The 20,803-nt window shown below is 35.6% G+C and overlaps 3 protein-coding genes across 7 annotated transcripts; all 3 read right to left on the bottom strand.

Moving 5' to 3' along the window:
• Positions 1 to 2,722: 2,722 nt before the first annotated feature.
• Positions 2,723 to 6,714, bottom strand: LOC103450850 (uncharacterized). 4 transcript variants are annotated; one of them, XM_008390249.4, is made up of 11 exons: positions 6,510 to 6,714; positions 6,045 to 6,143; positions 5,756 to 5,884; positions 5,516 to 5,640; positions 5,189 to 5,310; positions 4,995 to 5,077; positions 4,344 to 4,499; positions 3,924 to 4,109; positions 3,526 to 3,620; positions 3,341 to 3,438; positions 2,723 to 3,043 (listed from the first exon to the last, which is right to left on the bottom strand). In XM_008390249.4, the coding sequence occupies exons 1-11, from the start codon at positions 6,549 to 6,551 to the stop codon at positions 2,940 to 2,942; spliced, it is 1,239 nt and encodes a 412-aa protein (XP_008388471.2). In that variant the 5' UTR covers positions 6,552 to 6,714; the 3' UTR covers positions 2,723 to 2,939. The 4 variants fall into 4 exon arrangements, with proteins under 4 accessions (XP_008388471.2, XP_008388474.2, XP_028945797.1 ...); XM_008390252.4 differs by having other exon boundaries at positions 6,045 to 6,113; positions 6,510 to 6,670; XM_029089964.2 differs by having other exon boundaries at positions 5,756 to 5,881; positions 6,045 to 6,113; positions 6,510 to 6,670.
• A 1,199-nt stretch (positions 6,715 to 7,913) lies between these two features.
• Positions 7,914 to 12,300, bottom strand: LOC103450851 (uncharacterized). The gene is made up of 7 exons (XM_008390253.4): positions 12,078 to 12,300; positions 10,349 to 11,030; positions 9,304 to 9,931; positions 9,107 to 9,207; positions 8,923 to 9,012; positions 8,711 to 8,838; positions 7,914 to 8,375 (listed from the first exon to the last, which is right to left on the bottom strand). The coding sequence occupies exons 2-7, from the start codon at positions 10,970 to 10,972 to the stop codon at positions 8,231 to 8,233; spliced, it is 1,716 nt and encodes a 571-aa protein (XP_008388475.2). The 5' UTR covers positions 10,973 to 11,030; positions 12,078 to 12,300; the 3' UTR covers positions 7,914 to 8,230.
• Positions 12,301 to 15,903: 3,603 nt separating this feature from the next.
• Positions 15,904 to 20,141, bottom strand: LOC103451285 (acyl-CoA-binding domain-containing protein 4-like). Of its 2 annotated transcripts, none has more exons than XM_029089962.2 (9): positions 19,892 to 20,141; positions 18,278 to 18,805; positions 18,100 to 18,165; positions 17,746 to 17,912; positions 17,508 to 17,664; positions 17,327 to 17,417; positions 16,832 to 17,238; positions 16,628 to 16,732; positions 15,904 to 16,417 (listed from the first exon to the last, which is right to left on the bottom strand). In XM_029089962.2, exons 1-9 carry the CDS (start codon positions 20,021 to 20,023, stop codon positions 16,115 to 16,117), a joined length of 1,956 nt encoding a protein of 651 aa, XP_028945795.1. In that variant the 5' UTR covers positions 20,024 to 20,141; the 3' UTR covers positions 15,904 to 16,114. The 2 variants fall into 2 exon arrangements, with proteins under 2 accessions (XP_028945795.1, XP_028945794.1); XM_029089961.2 differs by having other exon boundaries at positions 17,327 to 17,420; positions 19,892 to 20,132.
• Positions 20,142 to 20,803: the final 662 nt, after the last annotated feature.

Here is a 20,803-nt window from a genome sequence, read left to right as displayed (position 1 = left end):
ATATTTTATCAAAATCAACACCTAGACCAAAAAGTTGCTTTCATAGGAAGCATAATTTGCATGTTAATGCAGGTAGTCAACATGCGCATGTATTATATCTTAAGCTTTGTCTTGTTTTTTGATCAATTGGTTAGCCCAAGTTGCTTTGATTAATCTTATCCAAGACTTTTGTGCCATAATGATTTTTGTTCGATGAAGAAATTTTTAGTGCAATGGCCGGCCATAGGCGGCTTCGTAGAAGAACCGTGGTTGGTTTCGGGATCATCCAAGATTTGAGAAAAACGTCCATACAAATCTTTTGACCCTTCAAATGTTTAAGCATGAAAGATCATTATATTCCTAAGGTTATATGTTTTATAGGCTAAGCAGTTTTATTTGTATTGTTAACCACCATACAAACTTATGGCTCATTTTAATGTGCTTTTAAAATGACTGAAAGCGTTTTTGGTGAAATTGATTTTGAGTTGTAAAAGCACTTTAAGTGCTTTTCGAAAGAAGCACCAGAAGCACATTTCTGGTGCTTCTTGTAGGAAGCACTTAAAGTGCTTTTTCAGGATCTACTTGGATTTTTACTAAGGATTGATGTCAAAAACATTTTCACCAAAAACGTTTTCAGTCATTTTAAAAGCACATCCAAACGAACTCTTAAAGAGTCTAAGCAATATCATTTAAGAGGGTGAATGAGTTGTAGGCTGGCACCAGACTCCTCGCGGGAAAAAAAATCCAAGTAAAATCCTTTCCTCTTTTGAATGTCATTATTGATTGTCATACTAATTTTAATGAAGGGGTATGGATTTTTTTTTTAAACCAATATAAAAAAGGAAAACTAATGAAAATGACTTGAAAACTTTAAGTTTTAATGATAAGGACAAAATAAAGGGTAAAATGAATAGTACCAGGATTGACTTTTTAGTGTAAAAATGTGGTTTTTCGTTAAAGTGAATAGTACCGGATGTTTTCGTTAAAGTTCCCGTATAAAAAAGCTATTAATGGACTCATAAATTGAGGGGACGGATTATATATATATATATACGACCTTGCTAAAAATGATGCTTACGATTTAGACTTCGTAACTTGTAATAAATTATGAAAATATGACTTTAGTCCTTAAAACTTAATTTTCTCTACATAAAACTCAACATAAGTTTTTTTCTTGAATAAAACTCATTGACTAGATTCTACATTAGCAAATTCATTAATTATGTTTGATTTCACACATTAAAAAAAATTCGGATGCCTAAAATACCCCTATTTGATTTATTTTTTATTTTTATAAACCCTATTTGAATGTTTGATGTACATAATTAATGTCATGCGTATGGATGGTAAAGGAGAATTAATGATTTTACAAAAAAAAAGAACAATAATGTTATAAATTCATTGCCTAATATATAATAACATAAAACATGTCTAATATATGTTATTATACATGCTTAATTAAGTCAATCAAATTATATTTTACATATTAACGTAGGTAAATTATTTCTCACACACACACACACATATATATAAATGCTTGATATATGTAAAATTAATGCCAATAATTTACCTACAAAAAAAAAAACACTTGATTCAAATAGTGCACTTAGATTGCTTAAAAAAAGAAAAATAATATACCCACTATATGTAAAATACATGAAAAATAATTTACATAATAACAAACCCATATATGCAAAATACATAAAAACTAATTTACCTTATAAATTCATTGTTTAATTTTTAAAAGAAACAATGTTTCTACTAGTTTATTTTTTTCCAAAAATAAAGTACCTATTATTTAATTTTTATGAAAATTGTGTACCTATTGTGTAATTTAAACAAAAAATTACATATTGTTTTTTTTTATGAAAATAATGTAACTATTGTTTAGTTTTTACAAGAAACAACGTATCTACTAGTTTATTTTTACCCTTTTTTTTTTAAATTTTCACAAGTTAATGTATCTACTTTTTCAATAGAATGTATATTGAACTAATTAGATTTGGATTAGGCAATTTCACATAAAAGAAGAAAAGAACTTCTTTTTTTTTTTTTAATTAAAAGCAAAAAAAAACTTAAACTAATTGAATGTTGTTGACAAACAAAAGACAATAAACTAAAAGTCTACAAAAAAATAAAAACAACCATAATAGCCATATTAATGTTGGTGGCATGGTGTTGTAAATAAATTTAAATATACGGACATTTTTATCTTACATGGCATCAAATTCAAAATTTGGGTTTTATTTATATGTTTTAATATAAGTGAGTTTATATCTAGAGTTCAACAATTGTAAGAGGCTAAATCTAAAGCACCCTAATAAATTAATTGAATTAGTGTATCACGTAAGGATTAAAAAATCAAACCGATAAATTTATCATTGCTCATTGTAGCGGGGTTAACACGAAACGAAAGTAGTAGGTGATTGTAAATGGCACTTGATCACCATGTGCAATCCAGAAGACCCCAGGCTCCTCCCCACATATTGATGGTGACTTTGATCTTACATATGTTGTCTATCCTTTTTCTTTTTATCAAAAAGGAGAGCTACGGAAGTCCACTATTTCTGAGTCGGAAAGATTCACAAAGGCATTTCAACCTCTCCTTAGCTATCATCATGCAATTTACCAACGCCAGAAATCAAACTCAGAACAAACCGTATGGAATACGGGCCTAACCACTAACCACCCCTTGGTGATTAATATGTTGTCCAAGTAAGGTAGTCAATTATAAGTGGGGACATGAAGAAACAGGTCATCACCATTAACTTTTTGGACCCCCAGTTGAATGTGACTGAACAATAGAGTATGAAGGTCCACCCTACATAACATAGACGCTCACAAATGCACGTTTTCTTCACGGTCACATGAAATACAGAAATAGCAATAATCTTCTTCCTGAAAGTTCTGTAAAAAGCTTACAAATTCAATTTACAGATGAGGCAAAACTTTGGTTTTTTTCATCGCTTGAGGCAGTACTTTGCACGCAGGTTACCAAGCTTCTCCGCATACTCGATTGGAGTTGCCTCATTGTAGAACACTTCATCCCATATCTTATCAAGATCTGTTTGCAAAGTTATTGGGTTAGTATATTACACGCTGTACTCTACGATATGCAACTAACGGAAAATATGAAACCTAAACCCCCATGAAGATAGGCAGGAAACCGAGCCAATCCAACATATGAGCAGGTAGTAAACGATAAACTTGTGCCACATTAGGAGACCTTGCCCTATAGCCATTTCTGGTTTCTCAAAACCACATTGACTAGACATGCTCTAACGAAAATAACATTTGAAACCTAGGTTACTCTTAGCTTTTTAGCATTTCAAGGAACAATTTGAACTGTAAGGATGCATACCGGCCTTGTTTGAGGATGAAAGAAAAATGATGAGTGTGTCAAATCTTGGAACCTTGGTCAAGTTCTCCAAATAATTGACGGCCAGTTCCATTTCTTCACTGCCAGAGAAATCAAAGGTGGACATAAGGCCATTTCATCAAGCTCAATAAGAAAAATATACTGATAAGATACAAAGCATTACTTACACAAAAAAGGTCGCCACGCAATTGATAATGTCAATTAGTATGGGAACAGTCAAAGCATTTTTGAATATCTGTGGCAATGCACTAGGAGATATAGACTGCATGGAAAACGAACAAAACTAACATGAAACCGGTATGGAAAGTCAGAATTAGTTATGATTTCCTAAGCAATTACTAACTATACATACAATTATATTACTCCTTAATGGACATGTGAACTTGTTAATATAAATAGATTTAATTGGGAACCTCTTGGATGGCAGTGGTCAACGAAATGGATGACCGTCATGCAAAACAAACACACTAAAGGTCACCCACTTTGAGACGACAGAAAGAACACATGAATCTTGATTTTGGAATTCTAAATTATGAAAGCAAAGCACAAGAATATTTTTTCAGACCTTCAACAGACTAGCCTGCAGAGCACTATCTCCAGAGAGATCTCGCCAAGAAACCTCAAATTGATATGCGGTAGTTGGTGGGGTGATGTTTTTCTCTGCAGCTACAACCTTGGCTTTGGAAGCAGCTCGAGAAGCAAGCTCTTGTACCGATGCCTTCACCTCTAGCTTCTTATTTGTATTATCTCCCTACAAAACAATAAATAAATAAGCAATTAAAAATAAGAAGACAATGCCTCTATGATAAAAAGACAAGGTAGGAGTAACTGACGTATAAGTCTGGTAGGAAGCTAACAAATGCAGTTGAATACGGCTTCATAAACTAGTCTATTTTACTTATTAGTACTAAGAACAAAAGGAAAAATCAATTACAACGAAACAAAAATGAAGTAAAAGGGCCAACAAAAGACTAATCCTTCATACCTTAGTATGATCTTGAACTGAAGTTATTTCAGTTATTTGAGCACTGCTTGAGACAGGCTGGATGCCTTTTCCATTTACTTTGGTATCCAACTTTCCCCTTTTCTGCACTTCTTGTACAGAATTTTTCAGTGCTCCAGATGCCTTCTCAAGATTTGACTGGCAATTAACAATTACAATGAGTCAACCCAATAATTCAATGAAATAACCTATGAATAACCATGATATTAAACCATGAAAAGCCAATCTAACTTAACTCCATCTAGCAAAAGTTTGTACTGACAAAACAAGCATGAAGTTCAACTCAAGCCTGGATTAGGCATGTAAAAGACCTCTAAAAGGTCAAGGCAAGCTTATCTCAGATTCTTAAGCATGCCTAACATATAAATATAATAGTTGTACTAGCAGAAATTATACAACGAACAGGGAATGCTAAAATGCTCTCTCTCTCTCTCTCTCTCTCTCTCTCTCTCTCTCTCTCTCTCTCTCTCTTAATTCATGCACACAGTTCAAAGTTTACATACACACAAGGGTAGGTTTTTCTAAAGATTTAAGTAACAATTCCATGGGTGAATCAACACTACTAAAATGGCCCTCAATAATATAATGTAGAAACTTAGAACCAACTACAGATGTGTGTGGAAATTGACTTACTTTGTCATACAAAGATTTGGCTTCCGTGTATTGTTTCTTGATCTCTTGGTTGTGAGGCTCCAACCTCAGGGCAAACTCAGCATCTGCAGTTGGCTATTCTCATTACATCAGACAGATCAAAATTATAATATCAGATAGAACCCATAAATGCAACAATATCAGGAAACAAGGTCATTGTTTAGTTTTCAACCAACCCTCGAATGATTCTTTAAGCTTTCCAAGTTCTTTTCTAGCTGTTGCACGTCGTGAGTATGCTTTTATATAACGATCATCCAAATTCAAGGCCTCTGTACAGTCATCCTCAGCTTCCTGAAATCTAAAGAACAAGATGAAAAAACACATATGCTTCAGAAAAGTACAGTACCTTGTAAGAGCCATATGAAAACTATGAACACCTACTGGAATCCAAAAACTCAAACTTGCATATTTTATAAAATAGCGGAAATAGATAAATAAATAAACAAAATTGCATGCAAGAATTCTCTTATTAAACAAAACAGAGTGAATGGGGCAACGCTTGCCTTCTGATTTTGATATATGCCATTCCCCTATTTGCATACGCTACTGCAGATGGGGACAAAGCGATGCTTCTTGAATAGCAGTCGATAGCTTCCTTAAACTTCTTCTGCTTAAAATACTCATTACCCTATAAGTTAACAGGCAATAACACAATCAGCATCAACATTGACCCAGTTGTTCTGAGTAATCTTAATCCTGCAGTCTTAAATTTATAACTACAGCATAACACCATCAACTCCTACCAATTCTTTTTCTGAAGCAGCATCGGGAAGACTATCTTCGGATCTCAAACTACTTGATATTCTTTTGATGGCATCAAAATTCCTTGAGTAGTCATAATTCCCAGAACTGGTCCCGGAATCTCTAGTCTTCTGAAAAGACAACACTTACATAAAATTCCAATACAAAAACATATCCAAGATTAACAACCCGATCATCAGCTTAGCGAAAACAAAATTTAACAGTAACGGCAAATTACACATCGATTTATGAAATGTTGCCATGCTACAATGAGAAGAGTAAAAAAGCTACCAGCTTTTCCTGCTGTGAAACTTGTGGTCTCATTTTCTTGTCCTTGTCCTTGAGAGAAAGCTCCCAGTCCTGCAAGTCACTCAAAAACCCCTGGAAATCCTGGAAACAGAGGACCAGCACAAAAAATACGAAAAACCCAATACACTACAATCATTAACTAAATACCTAATAACATATTCATAAAAAGAAAAACCAAAACATGAGCTTTTAATCCGAAACTTAATTACATTCTGTTGGTTGAAAACTTGGGAATCGGAAACTGAATTTCACATGTAACCCCAATCATCAATTCTAGGGTTTGATTACATTTCAGAATCCAAATGAAATAATCTTTCAATGGACCAGAAAGTTTCTGATTTTATTTTCTTTGAGGATTTTCCCTCAGCTTTCCCATCTCCCAAACAGATTATTAAGTCGAGTATTAGCTAAAATACTTGGAAGAAGTGATTGGGGAAGTGAAAATACCAGAGCTTGGTCGCGGCCGTGCTTGTTCGGAGGTCTAGCCATGGAGGGCGCGTACCCGATGCTTCTCGTAGAGAAGACAGACTGAACGACACGAACACGAGGGACTCGTCCCTCTTGAGGTTTTTCTCCGCGAAAATTTAGCAATTACCCCTTAATTATGTTCCCTTAAACGAGTTCGAAGCCGTTGCCGGTATGGAAGTCAAACTTGTGGTTAGAGAATCCTGAAATATCTTTACGAGTCTTCTCGGCTTCTAAAATGAGTGGATAACTGTAGTTTACAATCAGTTATCCAATTTTTTAAGGGGTTATTTTATTAACACCTCATATATTGTTGAATACATCCTACATACTTAATACATCCCATATTTACTTTTTTAATTAAAATTTATCTTAATACACCCCACATTACTTCCAATAATATCCTCACACACTACACTCTCAACATACACTCCACATTTTATACAGACAATCCATACTGTTATGTGCATAATACAAACAATTATCCTAGATATGACGATCTTTTTGGGCCCCGCATGCAGAGTGAAGCTCCTCATCCCTTTCCCAGGTAATACGAGCAACCGTCGCTTCCATATTTTTCTAAACATCATGCTGAAAACAATCCTGATCCATATGGGCTTTACCCGCATAATGAATTGTTTCACCATCCTACTTGCCCTTGCTTCTATTGCTATGACAAACACTTGCGGGGTTCAGCGCAATATGAGATGGTCAAGTGACCTTACTCCCCAAATGGAAAGCTTTGTTTATTCCCATCCAGATAGGGTGGTGTTAACCGGTGGTGGCCGGCCATGTCTTCCATTTTCTGGTGGTGCTCCATTTGTATGTTTAATTAGGTCAAAATTGTCATTACATATTAGGGTTTATACGTTGTTTAAAATGCGCCGGGAGGGGTATTTAGCATTGTTTGGGGTACTAATAAAAAAAGCTTTCTTTTAAAAAAAAATTAAAATTAAAAAATGATGTAGCGGTAATCTGGAAATTTTGGCTAGTAAAACAACCAGGTCACATTCGTTCAAAATTTTATTGTGAACAACTAAAAATGTACATTAAAAGGTACATGATGGAAAATTTAATGAAATTACGGTGAGATGACAATTTAATGGTTTTGTTCATATGACATTTTTAAAAATTGATATGACTACAAATTCATATAATATTTCAAAAAATTTCTCTTTCCCTTAAACAATCATCCCTAAAAAAAATTACCAAATAAAATTATTTGAACCGGAGACCGTTTAGGTTTAGCCATCCAAATGACAAAAACAACACGATTGATATAAATACCAAGTAACATATTCAAAATGAACCGTTTATTTACTTGGTACATTTGAAGGACGAATAATCTTCAAACGAAGATTACGAAGATGAAAAACAAACCATGGATAAATCCAAGCAAATCTTTCTTAAATCCATGGACTTCCTGATTATGAAGTTTATACAATTAAAATACATTATTTATAAAACGTGGGATACGATGGAATGCAAGCATACGTGGGAAACTTGACCAAGCACACGGTTTGTTGTAGCGCGCAAACAAGCTTACAACTTTCCACAGAATATGCAGGAAGTTTTATGTATGATTTGTGTATACAAATTCCCTCCATATATACAGCACACCCATGTAATAACTAATTAAAGTACATATGAAGCGCTGCCGGACTATCCTGCAACTGCAAGTCTGCAAAGCCGGTTTCACAGAATCAACAGGCAGATAGAGGGGCCATCTTTTCATGTATTGCCTTGTAACACCGGAGACTGCACAAAGGGAGCTTCGACTGTGAATCCCGGTACTTGTAAGGATTTGTACAATATGGTCCGGCACACTTTTCTCGGGGAGGAGGGTAACTGAAATCAGCATAAACATAAAAACAAAATACAAAAAATTATCCGATGAACTTCATGATATATTTTGTTTTCTGGAGCTAGAGATATGTGCTTGAAAACCAGGTCTGAGACATTTGAGAAACATTTAAAGCTCAAATGGCTATGAAAAGGCTTCAACAGTCGCGGTGGCTGAATATTAAGGGTGGGTTCAGAAAAGCACGATGATATAGAATTGTCCAAGACCGAAGAGATGCATCATTTACGACAGCGATAGAATTATAGCAGTATCTAGATTTGAGAAAAGAAATTACATATAATCACAGAAATAAGTGTCTAGAATTTCCAAATGCTCTTACCTGCAAGGCTTGGAGTCGAATATAGCTGGCAAGCCCATTTCATTGGGGAAAGTTACAACCGATCCTGATGGACCCATCACCCATCGGACAGAATCTGGCGGAAGTGTGAAAGCATTTGCAGCCCTCTCCTGCAAAAGAAATGAATGTACCATTAATCAAGAATCTATCGCATGATATACACAGAGAGGATGCTATTATGTGCTATCTGTTACCTGAGCCATATCTTCTTGCCGTTTCTTTATCTTGTCTTCTCGTTTCTTCCTACTGGAATCTTGCCCCAGAATTTTTCTGATTGCCTCAGCCTAAGACGGCCAAATTTGAAAGAAAATGATAAGTAACTTCTTTCTAACACATGTATATCACAGGCAAAACAACAAGCTAAAAGACAAGCCAAACCTCAGATTCTCGAGTTGCCTTCTCTACTTGCATCCTACGTCTCTCCGCCGCCTCAGCTTTCTTGATTTGCTGCTCCAATGCACAGGGTTTCTCCTTTTGCTCTATCAGTAAAAGCAACAATTACCATCATCAGAGAAGTCGGTGTGTATTCAACAGAAGCTACTTATGATAAAAGGAAAAAAAAAATATTCTCTTACTTCTTGGTGGAGCCGGGGGCAACCCATTTGGGAACTCAAATAAACCTGCACCTGAGCTGGATGAGACATCTTTGCCAGTGTTAAGAGCCCTTTGACGAGTAGTGACTGTCATCTCCTTCTTATTATATGAGGATGATTCAACAAAGTCCTTTCTCGATTTTTTGCTTTTAGTATTAGGCTCACCATCAGAAACAGGTTCTTCTTCCTCTTCAACATAATCAGTATCATCAGATACGCTTCCTACTCTGGACTTCTTACCATCCTTGCCTGATCTTGGTATGCCATAATCTCCCAAATCTACACTTAGTCCAATACCACTCCCCTTCATCACTGTCGAAATCTTCCTTTCTTTTCTAGTTTTCCTTTCCTCATCCTCATTGTACTCTGCAGTATAATCTGAGGTGACCTTAGATATTTTGAGTTTTTCAAGGTATCGAACTTCCATGTCATCATCATCTCCATCATCAACTGCATCCAGGACGCGTCTCTTAGGGACCCGTTTGCTCTTGCGAACAGGTTCTTCAGCCTTCCCAACACGAGTGACAGTTTTAGATGTATCCTTCCGTGGGACTCCCCGTAACCCACTTCCTTTATCTGAACTAAGGGAAGGACTATCATCCGAGTCTTCCTGCAACAGTGATAGAGTTAGATGTAGTCTTGATGATCCTTGATCCATATATGACCTTATTAATTAAACTACTAAACCCTTTTGTGTGAAGGAAAGGAAGGGAAACTATGAAACCAAAGACCTCAAGGAATTGATTAGATGAACTGAAAGAAGTAACTAAAAAACGAAGGATATCCAAGAAATTAGAACAAAATGACAACCTAGCTATCAAATATCTAATAAATTTTGAAAATTTGAAGTTATTAATCTTTCCATCTTATCTAATTTTCTGTAAAAGCAATCCATATTAATATGCTACCCAATTCAAGATGTCTGCCTGAACTATGTGGATATTGAAATAAAATCACATCCAGATTTGCCACACACAGTGCTTGTCAAATTTAGTAAATCTGGAAGAATATTTCAAGGCAGACTAACCTGAAGAATCAACTTCTGGCGTGGTCGAGGGGCATCTGAAATGCGAGAAGATTTTACAGAAGACGGACCAACAGTAGATGCACCACCAGATGTAGACTTGGCCTGAATTGTGCGTGTAACACCACCAACTTTAAGCTTAACCATTTTCACTTTATTCTCATTCTCTGAGCCATCCGAAACAACTCCAACAGGCCCAAGCTTGTTTGTGCCTTTCCAATTAGCGGGGGCAAGAGCACCCTTATTGGACCTTTTGGAATCAATCCCCCTATGCCTCTGTTCGTCACTGCCTCGAAATGAACCATCATTTGAAGCTTCCTCAGATTCTCCGGAACCTCCTCCCTCACCTTTATCCATATTCTGGACAGTCTCAGCTTCCATAATGTTACTAAACGAAGCCCTTGCGCTGCATAAGTTCAAATTAATGTCTCTCTTTCGTGTAATTGAACCATCATCGTTATTCTCATCACTTTTGCTTACATCTTCCGAAGAAGGAGTTGATGACACATTATCACGACAATCCAAAGGTAGCTGTGACTCGTTCCGAGGACGACGAGACGTGTTACTCCTTTTCTTCCTCACAGCATTGCTTCCATCGCTGAATCCCAAACCTCCAAAACCCTCCATCGTAATCAGAGAGCCAAAACAAAATCCTGCTGCTGCCTTTATTTTCCCATAAAGGGGGCTGAGAAAGTCATGAGCAAGAGGTTAGGGATTGTAAATGTCATACGCATAAGCATAACAACAGACACTAAAGAGGTATTCAACTAAAATCTTCAATCTTGGAAACCAATAAGTGCAAACATTGTAACCGGACGAAGATAGTAAGAAATCAAAGAAGCCCTTCTCAATCTTCAATTAGCAGTCAACGAAACATAACTAGTTCAATACAGTTTATTCTCCGTAGCGCAGAACACAAAATCATCTTCGTTTCCTAAAGCTAAAATGTCCGCTGAGCTAAACCGAATGGTTGCAGAATCAATTCTAGTTTCTAAAATCTAAAGCATGATCATAAATTCGTTATAACAAAAAAAAAAACATCCGAAAACATCTTTGCGCCCAGAGAACAAAATTGCTTCCCCTGAAAAACACCACCATGGAAATGCAAAAATAAAGCTAGATTTCAGAAAGTTATCTCGGGAAACCAAAATTCAACACAAATCAACCACAACAACAAAGCATTTTCCCACTAAGTGGGGTCTGCTATATGAATCCTAGAACGTCATTGTGCTCGATTCTGTGTCACGGCTTCCGTTAGATCCAAGTACTCTAAGTCTTTTCTTAGAGTCTCTTCCAAAGTTTTCTAGGTCCTCCTCTACCCCTTCAGCCCGAACCTCTGAGTCTCTTCCAAAATTCAACACAAATCAATTATCCAAAATTCTCAAATGGGAGAAATTACATTAACACCTACTGAATCCCCCATCAAAATTCAGAACAAACCCAGATTTAGAAACACCCACAATTAACACAACCAATCCACCTTTACAGACAAACCAACTACAAAATCCAAAATTTACATCCACAACCGAAAAATTTCATGTTTTTCCCTTATAATACACAATTAATAGAAATTCACACACAAAAACCCAATAATTCGCCAACAACAAAATAAAAATCACAGAAAATTTAACAATTTGAAACAATCGGGCAAGAACCGAAATTCCCAGATAAGAAAATCAAACAAAATCAGCAAAAACTCAAAAGAAAGACCAAATAAGTCGAAAGATCTTACCTTTAAATTAAGCAACGAAAACCCTCGGAGAAACTCAAGATTATTATCACCCACAAGATTGCTCCGATCCAAACAGTATTTAAGAGTACGAATTGGGTTTGGGTGAATAGGTGGCGTGATGTGATTGGAGGACGAGACGTAGGGAGGAGGAGAGCTGGGTGAAAAGTCAGGGTTTTCGTTGCAGGGGAGGGGACCAAAGATTTCACCATCGTTGCAGTAAATTGAATAGTGCTGGGTTTTTGCTGGGTTCATTTTACTGCCTTGTACGGTTTCCTGTTCCCTCTGTCGAGTTCTCCCATCAGACCGTTGGGTTTGGATCAGGGAGTGCGTAGGTTAGTAACCAACGCACCCCTGGTGCGCATTAGCCTGCATCCAGTTTAAGGTTTTTTTCTTCTTTTTTTTCTCTTATTTCCTTCTTTTTTTTCCCATGATATTTACATAAGTAAAATGATTATTTTGTTCTTCTATTTTTCCAGCTTGTTTTCAGAGTTAAATAATGAATATTTACAAGGGATTTTATCAAAACATATGGTAATTGTAAAATTAACAAAGACGAGTTCAATTACGATAAAGAAAAAGAGCGAAACATTTCAATTTTTTTTTTAAATGTACAAGCGATGTTGAAAAAATTAAGATTTATTTGTTGTTTGGTTTAGAATTTGAATACTAGAATGACGTTTTCTATTTGGAAATAGCCAATTCAGTCATCTTTATGTTCTTGATCATGTGTTAAAGAGTTATGTTAAGGTCAGTCGTTCACGTGCAAATAAGGATTTTCTTATTATAAATTAACGTGCAACTCACTTTTGATCAACAAATGCGCAATGTATAACCAACTAACTTAACGAAATGATGACGACGAGAACAACAAAACTAGTTTATGTAATTTTGTGGTGTCGAAGTAGCTCACTAAAATGCATAGTGAATTATTACAACCACCCCATTAGCATAACACCGTTTCTTAAAGTCATTATTTCTCACGTCTCATTGTACTCAAGTAATGATCAAATCATTCTACTGTCTAAAATATTACAACTACTTTACACATTGTTTTTAGAAGTAGTTTTGAAAATTTTACAAGTTATGGAAAATTTTAAATCATCGTCGATAATTTGAAGATCCCACTAACTCAAACTTACTGCTCGTAGCTTAAAATAGTTTTAAATATCGTCTTGCAAAAAAAAAAAAAATCTCCTCTTATTAGTTAGATTTAGAGTTCAATATAAGATCTCTTTTCATTTTTTATTGGGAATTTTAACAAAAAGCACTCGGTACTGTTCACTTTAACGAAAAACCACATTTTTACACTAAAAAGTCAATTCTGGTACTATTCACTTTACCCTTTATTTTGTCCTTATCATTAAAACTCAAAGTTTTAAAATTTTTTTCATTAATTTTTCTTTTTTTATTTGATACTAAGCTAGCTTCCAATAAATGGAAAATTTGATCAAGTTTGTTGGACTACAGTCAGACAGCAATCTTCTATCTTGTCCAACCCTAGTTGACACGTACGTTCCAAAGAGTACCTCACGTGCGATGGTCTCGTGGGACCCACACCTATGAACTGGAGCTGGAAGTTTTGAGTTGAGACCGAGACATAGGTTGAGATTCACTCTGAATCTTTGTATTTAGAGTCGTGGAATGAGACGTTTGGACTATTCAATTTAATTATACATTTTTTATTAGTGTATTTATTGACTCACCTTACAAAATTTTAAAAATTTGAACGGCTAGATTTCCTTTCGTAAAAAATATTTTGGTTATAATTTTTTTTGCTATGGTCCGCAACGAGGTGAGATTTGTGATATTTTCTTTTTTAAACGGTCTAATTTTAGAATTTTTATGCTCCGAACACAAAGATTTTGAGTGAATCTCAAATCGTGAGAAATGAGAGGAAATAGGGCATCTGAGACAGACAAGTCAGGAGCGAGAAAACGTACGTGGGTGACGCAACCGCCAGTGACGGACAAAAATATGAGGACGGGTGAAAAGACGGGGGACGTTAGAGTGACCCCTCTGACCGCAAATATCAACAACGATCAATCAGTCAATCACAAAGGACCCTGGGGGGGTGACGTGGAAGACAGATCCGACGGTTGACAGCGACTCTGAGGCCCCACTTTTCCTAGACATCACATACACGACAGTAGCGCGCGATGCGCGGGTGCTCCTTTTGTGCACTCCATCCCATGTTATCAAATCAAAAGCTCTCTCTTCCAAAATATTTCACCTTTTTCTTTTCGCTTTTGCCTAATTAATCTTTTTCGCTTGTTTTTAATTCTCTAGACTTATCCTAATCTTTAGAATAAAACTCAAATTTTATGTTCTAAATTTATCCAAACTTGCTTCAATCTTTGGAGCAAATATGAGTTAAAATTCAAAACTCATTTATAGACCAAATTTAGCCTATATTCCCCAAGGCTAGTGGGGCTGACCATCATATATGTATATTTTTTTTTAGTTTTATATTTATAAATTCATTAAATCCAACAGTTAAGATATAATTTGATGAAATTCAACAGTAAAAAACAAAATTTAACAGTCCAAATTTAAATCTAATGGCTAAAGTAATTAAAAAAAATTTCTTTTGTGCGTTTCATATTTTTTCATAGTATTTAACCAATTTCATGGTGTCAGTTAGTGATTTTTCAATATTTGTCAGAATCTAAATATTTTTAGATTAAAATGTTCATAAAATTAAATTATGATAGTCTACGTAATTTTTTCTTTTAAAAAGGTTACTTTAAGAAAAAAAAAATTTAGCCTAAATTCATTATTTAATAATATGGGACTAAAATTTTAACCCAGAAGGGTTAGAGCAAACAAACTATTTCAAACCTAAATTTTAGGTTTTAACCTAATGGTTGGAGATAGTCTTAAAGTTCATAAAGAAATAAAGGTCGTACCCAGTGCACAAGGCTCTCACTTTACGCAGGGTCTGGGAGAGGTGAATGTCGGCTAGCCTTACCCCCATTTGTGGAGAGGCTGCTTCCAAGTCTCGAACCCGAGACCTACCGCTCATGGGCGAAGGCACTTGCCATCGCACCAAGTGCGACCTCTAAAGTTCATAAAGAAATATATGAAAAAAATTGGATTGGTCCTCGAATTTTAATTTAATTTGAACCCTTTACTCTTTTAACTAAAAAACTTTAGTGTTAGAATTTCCACATCTCATTTGCACAATTATTCAACGTCCAACAACAACACACTATTAAGTCGAAATTTACAGTTTTTTTATGAACTCTTTACCAACTTGTTAATTCATTAAGGATTCTTGTTTGCACGGAATTGATGATGTAATATTGGGTCTAAAAAATAAGCAAATTATACCTAGCTAGGGTTTCATACATGGACTGGTTGTGTTTGCTTCGATTTCACTTTAGGGTTTTTTTTGCTAGGATTTCACTTTAGGGTTTTTGTTTTTATTTTCTGAAATTTTTTATATTTTGAAAGGATTAGATTTATTTTCTAAAAGTTAATAATTGACTGTAAAGAGAAATTGGAAAATTGATCATAAAGATACAAAACATGAGTTCAATAAAATTTCTCAACGACTTCAAGCAAAAAATAAGTTTGTATACAAGAAAAAGTCACAAAAACCACAAATTAGTCACTTTTTTTTCAATGTTTACACATAAAAAACTGAGTGCTTCACTACTACTATAAATCTTTATATCCATAAAATTTCGTAGTTTTAACGTACTCTAGATTTCGTTATGTCAATATTCATTCAAAGTTTATAACTGCTTCTTTTTTCACATATTTTTCTAGAACATTATGCAAATAGGCTTTGAAAAATCTAGTAATCTTGGCACAACCATAATCATAATGCTAATTTACTAATATATTAGAAACTCATGACTAGCTAAGCTCATAATATTACATTGACTGCAGACACCATACCAGCCGATCATCTTTTGACACAAAATCATTAACTTGTGACCAACTAATATGTGCCTACCTTACCTATCTAAAATCACAGATTCTTAAAAACCAAGTTGCCATAGAAATATATGCCTATATATATATGGTTGTCTCTAAGATCCACCAGTTGGACTTCCTGGTCCCCCAAGTGTTAAAAACACACCAGGAAGATCACTTCTTTCTTTGGCTACAGATGGATTGGCTCGAATGACCGAAAATGGTCGAGCAACCTGAGGTTGGCTGAGGCCCAGGCCAGACTCCGGCATGGAATTCCTCATTGGTTGCTCAGATAGCTTCAAGGGTGGCTCGTGATGATTCGAGTTTGGAAATGGTTTTGCTTCAGAAATGGGAATTTGGCTTGTTGAAGACGAAGGATTTTGCACGAAAGTTGGCCTTCTTGAGATGATCTGGGGTCCCTGGTTTGACACATAAAGTTGCACAAACAAGTTAACATTGTAAGCACATTAATGAATGGGCAGTGTGATTTTCGGACACCTTTTTTCTCACCCTGCACACCTTTATTGACAAAAATAAAATGACGTGTGGAGGGAGAAAAAGGGCGTGTGGATATCACTTCTAACGATTATGTGTCAGTTTTACAGTGTAGTTGAAATTGGGAAGCTTACTGGTGCAAATAAGACTCCTCTATATATCTTTCCATTAACCATCGCGGTCATTAGGAAACCTGAGTCGAATGCTCCATCAACTTTGCCTTGAACCTCAGCACCCATCTAAGGAGACACAAAACCCCAATAAAAAGCCATGCATTGGCAAAACGAATAATTTTTTTGCCAATTATCGAAGCAAAGTGAAATTAAAGGAATGCATACCATGTTCTGAATAGGCCCTGCCTCCAAGTGTTTTTGTTCTACTGCTTGAAATTGCATACTTGGTCTACCAATGTTGACATGATGATACTGTTCTCGTTTTGGTTCGGTGTGACGCTCTCCTAACAAGTTAAGGTCTGGAGATCTTTGTCCAGAATTTCTATTAGCTTTATGGCTGCTCGTGACAATGGGAGATTGGCCATTGCTCGGACTATGATTGAGTTTCTTAAACAAATGAAAACCTTGAGAACCTTGGTTGGAATCAACAATATTAGGATTCGGGATCTGCTCTTGATCCGAGTGTGATGGTGATGAATGCTGGGAGAGTGATAGAGAATGCTCCTCTTGTTCTGATTCGAGATCTATTGATTTTGTACTTGTGGTTCTTCTCCTCTTTGGATGTAAAGTATCTACATTTATGTTTACGAATGAATACTCATTAACAATGATTTTGTGTACACCTAGAAGAAAGAGTGAATTTTTAAACTATATGCTAACCTGATTTGAACTGAAGAGACCGTCTTGCTTCTGATTCTGGTCCGTGGGTTGTCTCTCGTACTACTACATGATTCCCCATTAGCATAGGTTTCTGCTTTAAGCATTTACAAAAAAACTCCTCTTCATTATCGAAACATAAAGGATGCACTAAAGTACTGCATTGTTACAGTAACTTCTGTACCGTGTTAAAATCTGCTCCCTTTGAGATCCTCCCCCTCTCTCGGTTCCAGTGGCTTCCAAAAATTTTGCACATGGAAACATTGTAACGACCATTGAGATGTTCTGCTCCAAGATGCAACACCAACAACTCATTCAGAGGGCGCTCGTCCTCACCACACCTACAAGTTGAACCAGAAAATTAAGAGGGAACCGAACTATAAGGACAGGACTTAAGCTGTATAATTTATATGGCTAATTACCCTCCGTAGACGGCAATATCAAAATCTGTAACAACAGCAGTATGAGAGAATCGTCCTTGTGGATGTTGGCCACATATTTCAAGTTGAGTCCATGAACAAGTAATCACATCTAGGACCCAAACATCGTTGTAATAATGTTTGTCTCCAACCCCTCCAATGACATAAACCTGCATTTTTTCCTTTAGGTCAATCGCTTTCTCTTCTGAGAATAAATGCTACAAGGCGATACTTGAACTTCATTAAATGTTAAATCGATCATGTACATGATTCAAAGATGGACAATTACCAAAAATAACAATAAACATTTCTTTTCTCAGAAAAGAAAATCTTGTAAGTATCAATGAAATAACTTGCCTTTGTCCCGATACTAACAGTTGCATGACCTGCCCTGGCACCCGGTGAAGATCCTTGAACAGCCAACTGTTGCAAAACAACCTCCATTTGACTCAATTTGTAGAACTTGTATGAACTGTACATTATTCATTTATAAAACTAACAATGAAATTCTGACAGAATAAAAGGAAAACCATACCCTCGACCATGTCAGTGTGTTCATGTCAAGCATATCTACACCACCATAATACCTATCACCACGGTCCCCACCATACACAAGAAGCTTCTTCCCCATCACAATTGTGCTATGACTGTCTCGAGGAACAGGAATATCACCCGTCACCTCAGGAGAAGTCCATCTCATGGTATTAAGGTCTAGAACATGAAGATCATTCAAGTAATTTCCTTTACCTTCTCCACTACCCCCGAATATCACTAATTTTTCATCACCAACAAGGGTAGCAGTATGACTTTCTCGGGGTGAAGGTGGAGTACCCGTACATTCTGGCCGTGTCCATTCTTTGGTCACAAGATTCAATATGTGAAGATCATTTACCTTCTTGGAGCCATTAGTTCCCCCGAAAACTATCATCTTGTGCCCTAGAACAATGGCACTATGGCTGTCTCTAGGACCAGGCCCTTGACCGGTTGACACAAGAGTGTTCCATAACATTTTCTCAAGATCAAGCACAAGAACATCGCTGAAATGCATACCGCCGCAACATCCCTAAATTGGACAAACTAGAAGGATGAGATCAAGATACAGCAAGGCATCACATTACATTGAAAAAAGGCTAAAAGTTTCATAGCTTTCTCGAGTACCATGTCCTACAGAAATGAGTACTATACAGAACAATCCAAGGACAACGAAACACATAGAATCGACTGAACAATTAGTTATCTCCATCTATTGACGCCAATTTCAACAAATGGAATGTAGGATTTTCTAGTCTGCTATAAGAGCTGAGCAATTATCGATCTTTGATGGTGTATAATATCTAACAAATAGGTCTCAAAATGTTCAGATTTAGTCAAACATAATCTGAATTATGATAATCTTAGAGTCAGAAAAAATGCATACTACTAGCCACGTACATATAACTTTAATCCAAATTTATTTCTTTAATAATATGTCCAATTGAACTAAATCTCCTAAACAAAGTGTAATGCAGGAAAACACAAAATTTAATCCCATAACTAGGAGATTAGTGGGAGAAACACGAATGATTTCGTATTGCACAGGGTAAATTCAAGTTAAACTATCAGAAGGAAAAATCTGAAAATTAAAGAGAAAAGAACACAGAAAACTAAAAAGGAAAAATGAAATATGCTAATTACTACATCTGTTTTTTATTTTATTTATGCTAATTACTACATCTGGTTTTTATTTTATTTAAGCTAATTACTACATCAAGCAAAGCAGGAAGGCAACTATCACTTTCCACATAACTGTCCTACTAATAAGAGAAATACAGGAATCAAGGAAAAAGCATTCTGCCATTCTCAAAAGAATTAAAATAGGAGAAATAAGGAAACCACAACACCCAGTTCAAAAGGCAAGTCTGTCATCACCCAAGTATAGACGCATTCCAGATACCAAGAACAAGAAAAATAAAAATATGACTTGATTTTTTGACCAAAACATGCATCAAGAAAATCGACTGTTCAAACTTGCAAAACAGAAGAACTAATACAAAACCCCACGAGATATATATATAAACACAGAGATAAATATCATGCAGCGGAAATTATATTATAGAAAAGGAGAAAAAGGAGCATAATTTAATTTTCATGGAAGAAGATTTAAGCATACCCCAAAAATATACAAAACCCCACGAGAATAGCAGGCAGAGTGCCCCCATCTTTCAGAAGGATTAAATCCCATGATCTTTGGATAGAGCCACATTGCTTTCTTCCTTGCAGCTTCACCTCCCAAAGACCCCATTTTTCTCTCCCCTCTCTCTCTCTCTCTCTCTCTCTCTCTCTCTCTAGCTTCCTCTCTCTCTTCTCTCTCTCTCAAGGCTAAACTTTGAGTATGTATTACTTGAACACAGTGTTGGACAATGATGTAGAACTAGAGGGGGAGAGAGAAATGATATAAAGGGTAAAAAAAGAGGACATGAATAAGGCAAAGTGATGTATCAACTATCAGTATCAAAAGACATGAAAAGATGGGCGCTTTCAAGTTGAAAACACTGTGGCAACCAACAGAAGCTCGTGGTGAAAAACAAAAGATCATTTCTTTTCTCCCTTTAGATAAGAAAGATTTAAAATAGCAGTGTTTCAAATCAACTAAATATTTATCATTTGAAATTTTTATGTGAAATATTAATTTGAAATGTCGTGACAATGATGTTCTTAAATCAATTAAACATTATTATATGTTTTATTTTATATGCAGTTTATTAGTTTAAGATACTGATACAGTAACGTTTATAAATTTATCAAACGTTGCAACTTGTTTTAAATTTTATATACGACGTAATTTTATTAGTTTGAGATACCTCTAGATGTTTCAATACCAATCAAAAACTGCTATCTATTTCAAAGTTTTTTTATTTATCGTGGTTTTATTTAGAGATGTTCCTACGTTATAATATTTTTCAAACAGTACTAGTTGTTTTAACTTTTATATTGGACATAGTTTGATGGAATTTCCTACAAGTGATGCAAAATCATGGAAATATGACTGTAAGGCTGTAACTCTTAATGTTTGTATTGCCTT

This window comes from Malus domestica, chromosome 12 (genome assembly GCF_042453785.1).
Source record: "Malus domestica chromosome 12, GDT2T_hap1".
Taxonomy (NCBI): domain Eukaryota; kingdom Viridiplantae; phylum Streptophyta; class Magnoliopsida; order Rosales; family Rosaceae; genus Malus; species Malus domestica.
This window is presented reverse-complemented; position numbering and strand designations above follow the sequence as displayed.